Source organism: Cryptotermes secundus, unplaced genomic scaffold (genome assembly GCF_002891405.2).
Source record: "Cryptotermes secundus unplaced genomic scaffold, Csec_1.0 scaffold810, whole genome shotgun sequence".
Taxonomy (NCBI): Eukaryota; Metazoa; Arthropoda; class Insecta; order Blattodea; family Kalotermitidae; genus Cryptotermes; species Cryptotermes secundus.
Window position 1 is genome coordinate 375,298 of NW_019731279.1, and position 8,631 is coordinate 383,928.

The window sequence follows — 8,631 nt, forward strand, 5'->3', positions numbered from 1 at the left end:
TTTTATTTTCTCAAAATAAGGGAAGTGGGCTAAAACAGTTGGTAGGTTTAGACGTGAACAAATGTAGAATTATAAAACATTTCAGTTGCTGACAGTAGTGGTGAAATATACGTGACAACCCACATATGTCAACAGACTACAGAACCAGCTTCATAACTTGAACTCTTCTCCAAGTATAATTAGAGCGATCAAGTCAAGGAGGATTAGGTGGACAGAGCATGTAGCATGAATGGGGGAGAAGATGAATGCATGTAGGACATTGGTTGGAAAGCCAGAAGGAAAGAAACCACTTGGAAGACCAAGGAGTAGGTGGGTGGACAATATTAAAATTGTTCTTAGGGAGATAGGATGGGATGGAATGGATTGGATTGATCAGGTTCAGGACAGAGATCAGTGGAGGGATCTTGTGAACACGGTAATGAACCTTCGGGTTCCATAACATACTGGGAAATTCTTTAAGTAGCTGCACAATTGGCGGCTCCTCAAGAAGGGCTCAGCTCCATGAGTAAGTAAGACTACAGAGCAGTATATTAGTGAGTCGCAGGGTTACACCTAAATGCTACTGAAGTGGCTGTCTCTTGTTACGTTGCAGGGGGCGCATGATCCCATCGGAGCTGGAGCGCCTTATCCTGGAGAGAAAAGCGAAGGGCCACATCCCCTTCTTTGTGAACGCGACTGCTGGAACTACAGTATTAGGGGCATTTGACCCCATAGATCCGATTGCTGATATCTGCCAGAAGTACAAACTGTGGCTGCATGTTGATGTGAGTATTACACAGTTTCTAACAGGCCCCGTCAGGCCGCGCCATAGCTCAAGCGGTTAGTCGCTGGCTTCCCATCGCGGCGGCCCGGGTTCGATCCCGGGTCTGGTCAAGTGGGATTTGTGGTGGACAAAGTGGCGCTGGGGCAGGTTTTCTCCGAGTACTTCGGTTTCCTCTGCCAATCTTCATTCCAACAATTGCTCCACAATCACCCTCACTTATCATATGGGGCTGGTACAACAGGCCAGAATTGGCCGCAGTACAAGGGACTTAGTCCCACCCCACTACCAATAAAAAAACAACCCCCCTCAACAATACACGGCAGCAGACTCCGCAGCGATCCTACTGCTAATTAGAAGTCCCATATTGTAACTTTCTTTCTTAATAAGGCACTACAGCCCCAGTAGGCCTAGGCCTACCTCCATGAACTTCTCCGTTCACTTCGGTTTTTCTAGATCTTACACATTCAGTAGGACTCCTTGGGCTGCTGATCAGCTCGTCGCAAAGCCTCTACCTGTACACAAACACAGAAAAACGTACAGACAAACTAAACATCCATGTCCTGAGTGGGATTCGAACCCACGATCCCGGTTTCCAAGCGAGCGAAGACAGTACATGCCTTAGAACTCTCGGCTACCGTGACCGGCATATTGTATCTTAACTATGTATTTTTCGAGCAATTCTGGCTAACAGTTCACTTCATGGAGTCAGTCAGGCCAACAGTACAAAAATTTCTTTCTCGTATCTATAATCATCATCATCTTTACTGGCAAAAGGCCTTCAGGATCCATAGCCTTACTCAGAAGATTCTGTAAGTTTGCATCCGGTTTTCACGTTTTGGATTTCGCAACAATATACTTTTTAAAGAGCATCATGGTCAGTTTTGCGACCATCCACCAATCTGGAGGGCCAGGTCTCTATATTTATGTTCCCCAGTGACATGGTGGCCCAGTTATACACCCGGACATTAGGTTCCATTTTCGTCGCTTCCTACGCCTGGCAGGGCTACAGTGGAGGTATTCTAACCTGCCAGATTTCTGAACACATGACCTTTTCTTTTTTATTGCTAGTGGGGTGGGACTAAGTCCCTTGTACTGCGGCCACTTCTGGTCTATTGTACCAGCCCCAGATGATAGGTGAGGGTGATTGTGGAGCAACTGGTGGAATGAAGATTGGCAGGGGAAACCGACGTACTCGGAGAAAACCTGCCCCAGCGCCACTTTGTCCACCACAAATCAAACTTGACCAGAACCGGGCTCGAATCCGCGCCGCCGCGGTGGGAAGCCAGCGACTAACCGCTTGAGCTATGGCGCGGCCAACACGTGACCTTTAGTTGTACATATACGAGTACACTGCAGCACAGCGGGAACGAGTCTAGTACAGTTTCCTGTTACACGTAAAAACAGTGTTCATAGCATCCTGTATTCTCTGAGATATTGATAGCAATGGTAAATAAGGACTTCCACATGTGGCCACAAAGATGTCCGGCTTGGCAACAAAATTTTCAAGATCGTGTTAAGTCAGTGTTGCGAAACATCACAGTTAAAACAGGAACTAGTTCATATGATAATTATTTCTCACCTTTATCTTATTACTTATGGGCTATTCTTACCTCCACAATGTAGCACAACTGGGCACAATTGTAACAAAACTTCCTGATTCACTCTAGCACTCACAAGACAGTGATATTATTTATAAAACATTTCATTTCGCAACTATAAATAGTCCTATTAGTTATACTACTACATTAGCGTAGTCGCTATAGCGACTGGCTATGGGCTGGATTTCGAGTCCCAGTAGGGTCAAGAATTTTCTCTTCTTCTCGTCGGCCAAATCGCTTCTGGGGCCCACCCAGCCTTCTTTCCAATGGGTACGCGGGGCTCTTTCCCCGGGTGTAAAGCGGCAGGGGCGTGAAGCTGACCACTCACCTCCAACTAGTGCCGAGGTCAAGAAAATGTGGATCTATACATCCGTTCCCACATACGCCTTCATGGCGTAGTGCTTAACTGTTAAGCACAGGGATAATTTTATTTTTTATCAAACCTAACAGCATTATCTAACGCATTATCTTACCTAGTTTCAAATAATAAATTGTGTAGTTACGAGCTGCCTGTACTGATCAAGGGTTCAGAAATTAGCAACAGCAACCGATGAAATTCATTTCAATCACAATTTAAAATTATGAACAACTGCTGTAAGATATCGGCTACTAACAGCTACTGGCTATCTGTTAAACATGTTGCAGGCCGCGTGGGGAGGAGGCCTGCTTCTGTCCAGGAAATATCGACACCCCAGACTCTCTGGCATAGAGAGGTGAGTGTCCGTCGATTTTTATGAAACCTGATATGGACGTTATCCCATTGGAGGTCACCTCAACGACGCACCTTGTAATTTCCTACAAAAAGTTATAAAAACATGGGGTGCGTGCGACTTGTGAGGTGGAGGTGACATTAGTGGGAATTTAGGGTCCTGAAAAATACACGTTAATAAATCATTGAAAAATGTACAAATGCATTTATAATTATGGTAATGTAACGGATTTGACCAACGCGTTGCCAGGCAACAGCTCTGTAAACACGGTCCAACATGCAACAATAGATGAGGCTGTGTTTTCTATGTAATCCGCGCCCAGCAAAGGTGGAACAACGAGGTATGCAACCCGTTTCTGAGCAAGGGTTCTGTAAACATACTTTCGCGTAAGCGGTGACGCAATCAACAATAAAGACAGTGTTTCCCGTGGGGTCTGTGCAGAGAGCTTATAAGAGTAGTGAAAGCAGTGACAGAATAAGCTCCAGTTACGAGTCAGCCGTAAGCTGGAGGAGTGAGTCCAGAAGAATTTTTAGTTCCGAGGTTCCTGAGTGATTTAAGACGAAATAGCAAGAAGACTTCTTAGTGATCTGAAGTGCTAGTTTCTGTGTTGAGTTCCTTTGCTAGGAGACGACTAGTGAAGACTAGGAATCACAGTGCGTGTGCAACGATGATTGGAAAGTGTGCAAATCAGCGATAGCGCTGTATTTAAATGTGATTAAGAGAACTTATAACCAAGGTGCTAATAAATCAAATCATCCGAACAAGATTCCGTTATTTTCGTCACGTGTATCACCCTACATGTGACAATAATTTCTTGTATAATGGAAAATAACAATATGGCAGTCGCGCGAATATTTTCTTTAGCTTTCTGTTTGATGGTGATGACTAAGAGTCCAGTGGAGCTAGGCATTTGAAAATCGGTAGAGGTAGATCATAAGCATACCTATAAACCAGGTATTAAATATTGTAAGTCAACAATTGCTAATATGGTCTTAGTTAGTTAGTTATTGGAGAGGGTGGGTTTCCCCATGCACTGAGACCTGTATTGATCCATTGTGCTTCCCTCTATGATTTCTACCAGTCTCTATATCCTACCGGTACTGGTGCTTACCATCAGTCCCGCCCAGCCAGCGAGACCGGCTCTACTAGCTGAGAGGTATCTATAATGCTTCCCCCATCTACCAGAGGTATTAGAGACTGCTGTTGGGCGGGAAACGTCCGTTAATTTGGCTCAGTGACCTCCTTTGGAGATATGAGGTTCTTTTACGTGCCGTAAAGCTACGACACGGGACCCACGGCTTAAAGTCCCTCCCGGAGGACTTGTTCCCTGAATTTTTCCGCCCTTAAAAATTTGACAACCTCCGCCGGGTATTTGAACCCGCGTACTACGAGTCATGAGGTGGGAACGTTACTAATATGGTCTTAAAATACAATGAAATATAAACACACATACTTACAATGTTAGAAATTTGTTCGGCTACAACTCTGTGCAAAAAGGTGGTACGCCGTATGAGTTCTTTTCGGGATTATTTGTTATTATCGTGAAAAGAAATTCATAAGAATTGTAAACGACAAAGAGGCACTAAATCAACAGGACTGTTTGGGCGATTGAGCCTACGCGCCCACAGGCGCAATTTCAGGTACCATTTTTCTACAACAACGTAGCCTATTTCTCCACTAAAATCTCTAGATCGACTTCTCAATGATCACAATACGATAAGGGGGGGGGAGGCCCCTCGCTCTCTCTGTAGTGACGCACGTGCTTTTAATTCCATGTCTTGGTTTTAATCTGCGAATCGTAGCAGCTGCGCCCATCTGGTGGTGCGTCAGCGCTGTCAGGTTCCCATGTTCACACCAGAAGTATGCGTCGATGCTTTCCGATCAGTCATCATCCTATATATTTAATAGCAGGAGCCGGGATAGCAGAGTCGGTGTAGCGACTGATTACGGGCTGGACGACCGAGGGGTCGGAATTCGAGTTCCGGTAGGGTCAAGAATTCTCTCTTCTCCACGTCGTCCAGACCGGCTCTGGGTTCCACCCAACCTCCTATCCAATGGGTAACGGGGCTTTTTCCCCGGGGGGGGGGGTAAAGCGGCTGGGGCGTGAAGCTCACCACTCACCTCCAACTAGTGCCGACGTCGAGAAAACGTGGGTCTATAAGTCCACACCCCATACGCCTTCATGGCGTAGTGCTTAGTTAAATACAGGGAAAATTTTACCTTTATATAGTTTAACGACAGTGCATGAAATGCAGACAGTAATTATCGAAGAATGGAACTGTAGAATGAACAAGTCTGCGCACAACAGATTCAAGATAACTAGAATGGAAAATTCGTGGTCTATTTCAAAATACTATTCCCATATTTGTCTGAAGAGACTGAGTGCATAAAATCGCTGCTCTAACCAAAGACTTTCCCCGATATAAATGAGACGGTACAAATAACGTTTTTCCTGCCGATCGCAGCGGCTGCGCGAGCAAAGACACCAATTTCTTCGCCTGCTGAAACAGTGGAACAGTGGGTTTGAATCCCACTCGAGGCATTGATATTTGTCTGCATTTATTGTGTTTGTTTTCCCTTGCGTAGGTAATGGCCTTAAGCGGGCTGATCTCCCGCGAAAGGAGTCCTACCGACTCTCTATACTGTCACGTGTCAGGGTTCCGTGACTAATAATTAACGGGGTCTGGATTGGATATACTGGCACTTCTATTACAGTTTCATTTTTTTTTTTAATTCTCTTAGTGAGGGGTGGAGTCCAACTGGGTCCACTGGGCACGGCGGCCACTGATTGGCCTATTGTACCTGCCCCGGGTGATTATGATGATGAAGAATTTGGTGGAATGAAGATTGGCAGGGGAAACCGAAGTACTCGTAGAAAACCCCCCCAGCGCCACTTTGTCCACCACAAATCCCATTCTATTACAGTTACTCTTATTTAAAATTACTTACAACAGCTCACAACCGGTGACTGTCTCAGACTTGCTCCATTCCCTCCTGGACACGAGGGCCTTCTCTTCCACTGTGACTGACTTGCACGAATGACGCCTGTCTTAAGAATCCTTTTGCTGACGACTCCAGTACGACTGACTCTGCGAGTCTGAGCCTGAGTTTGAGTCTTATGTTACCACCGACGGTCAGTCGTTCAGTCCGTCTTGGAATAAAGCACCCATCTGGGGCTTACCATAAGATCCTTATTACTGTCAGACACTTGCGGGTCTGTTGATCTGGGGCGCTCTCTTTGATGAGAGGACGGGTCTGACGTTTACAATTGCTGCTGGCCTTCGCCGGTGAAGTCATTCTCGGGTCGAGTCCCTAGGGTCTCGCGACCAAATTTTACTATCTCAGATTCGAGACTTCCATTTTAGTCATCTCCTAGGACTCGCAGGTAGAGGCATTCGACCCCGCCCCCAAATGGGGGATGACTCTGCGAATGAATTACATATCATTTTATAACTTTATGCAACTGGTGCGAGATATGCTAATAAANCTTCATCTCCTAGGACTCGCAGGTATAAGGCAGAGGCATTCGACCCCGCCCCCAAATGGGGGGTGACTCTGCGAATGAATTACGTATCATTTTATAACTTTATGCAACTGGTGCGAGATATGCTAATAAAGAACGTCTGTTTCTGAGCAAAAGACCTGTAAACACGTTTCCGTGGCAACGAATACGTATGCGACAATAGAAGAACGGTGTTTTCTATGTGGTCCGTTCCGAAAAGTTTTAATCAGAACACTTTGAGCAATCAGTCAGTTGAGTTCTGCAAGGGAGGCTGAGAAGAGATGGCGCTACAGTTCAGTTGACAGCTCAGTTGTGGGATATTCGCCGGACAGTAACGACGTGAACAAAGAAGCTGAAGATTCTCCGTTGCTGAGAGCTGTTACTGCAGGTTGGAGAACACTTAGCGTGTGTTGATATGTGAGTTGTGGAGATCAGCGATAGTGCTATAGTTATTTGTAGTTACGACTTGTAAGCGGTCAATAAATCGATACCACCTCTATAGTCAGACGTAAGTAGTGACAGTATTTTTAAAGAGGAAGTGAGGAAAAATCACGTAAAACATGTCGGGTTAGCCCATTTCTCGAAGCACGGGACTCCCGAATAAGGTGGAATGCTAAGTAATACAGCGAGATAGCCGGAAGGCTCCATTCTTATTGATATTGTAATAAGACGTGGGAAATAAATATTTCCTATAGTTGTAAAATATTTCAATACGCAACCTACACCTTCATTCAGAGACGTCAGGAAAGGAATGTACAGCCTACGTGTAAATTAATTTCGCAATAAAACGCTTAAAAATAAGAATTAGAAGCGATCGTAGTGTTAACCGATTGAGATGACCTGAGACCGACTACTTGATCGATTGCTTGTGAGTCACGTTGTGCTTGATGTTTCGGCCAATTAAATACCCTTAGAGATTTAAAAGCGGCCTGCATGATTGATGCTCCACAGCTGTTGTCGACACCCCCTACCCCCCCAAATCCTTCCCCGTCTAATTGAATTTTAATGTTGTTCAATATTCGGTCCCCACCCCACCCTCAGCCACAGGTTCTCCTCAGCCACTCCAACACTAAGTGCATAGGCGTTGATGCTTATATGTTAGAACAGATAGGGTAACCTCCGTTCCTTCCATCTGATACGTTTTATATTCTTTATTCTTTTCTGCTTAATTTCATTCATTCTTTCTTCTTATTCTTTTCTCCTTCTTATATTCTCTTTCATTCTTTGTCTTTATATCTTTCTTCATTTATTTCATTTTCTTCTTCTACTTTCTTTAACAAATTTTCCCTTCTTTCAGTCTCTTCTTTTATTTCTTTCGTTCTTCTCTTCTCTTTATTTCAGGATTCTTTCATATCTCGCCTCTTGAATATGCATGACTGGATAATACAATCATTTCGTGGTAGACCAGAGTTTATCTAACTGACTATTAATGCACAATGGAAAGTAAGGAATTTCCGCAGATATAATCTAAAAATTTATAACGTCCTCCATAAACCAAACGTCCGAGTATAGTTTCTTTGGACAGCCCTTTAAGGAGTGTTTTTAATGGTCGTGGTTCCCTTAAGCCACTAATTGCACTCCCCAACCATTAATCATCACGAATCACAGTATGATTTGGGTAACATATCCTGCATGCGACTGTTCAGACACTATCCCTCACATTTACTTCCTCCACTTCGCTCCCACTTTGGAGCATACGACTGATTTCTCAGTTTCATTGATCATTTTTTTACAGACGGTAGGACTCCATGGATTTACATGATTTATATTAGACTGTCTCATGTTCATGTATGCCCCTCATGATTTACATTAGACTGTCTCATGTTCATGTACGCCCCTCATGATTTACATTAGACTGTCTCACGTTCATGTGCGCCCCTCATGACTTACATTAGATTGTCTCATGTTCATGTGTGCTCCTCATGATTTACATTAGACTGTCTCATGTTCATGTACACCCCACATGATTTACATTAGACTATCTCACGTTCATGTATGCCCCTCATGATTTACATTAGACTGTCTCATGTTCATGTACACCTCACATGATTTACATTA

At 44.4% G+C, this 8,631-nt stretch overlaps 2 protein-coding genes across 4 annotated transcripts in view; one reads left to right on the forward strand and one right to left on the reverse strand.

Annotated features, from left to right (window-relative positions):
* The window catches only part of LOC111866896, a 142,313-nt gene that overhangs the window by 110,514 nt on the left and 23,168 nt on the right, over positions 1 to 8,631 (reverse strand). The gene's annotated exons all lie outside the window — the stretch shown is intronic.
* The window catches only part of LOC111866894 (glutamate decarboxylase), a 93,699-nt gene that overhangs the window by 69,900 nt on the left and 15,168 nt on the right, over positions 1 to 8,631 (forward strand). Inside the window, exons 6-7 of the mRNA XM_023856241.2 lie at positions 593 to 764; positions 3,007 to 3,074. Coding sequence (XP_023712009.1) covers positions 593 to 764; positions 3,007 to 3,074 — 240 coding nt within the window. The remainder of the gene's footprint in view (positions 1 to 592; positions 765 to 3,006; positions 3,075 to 8,631) is intronic.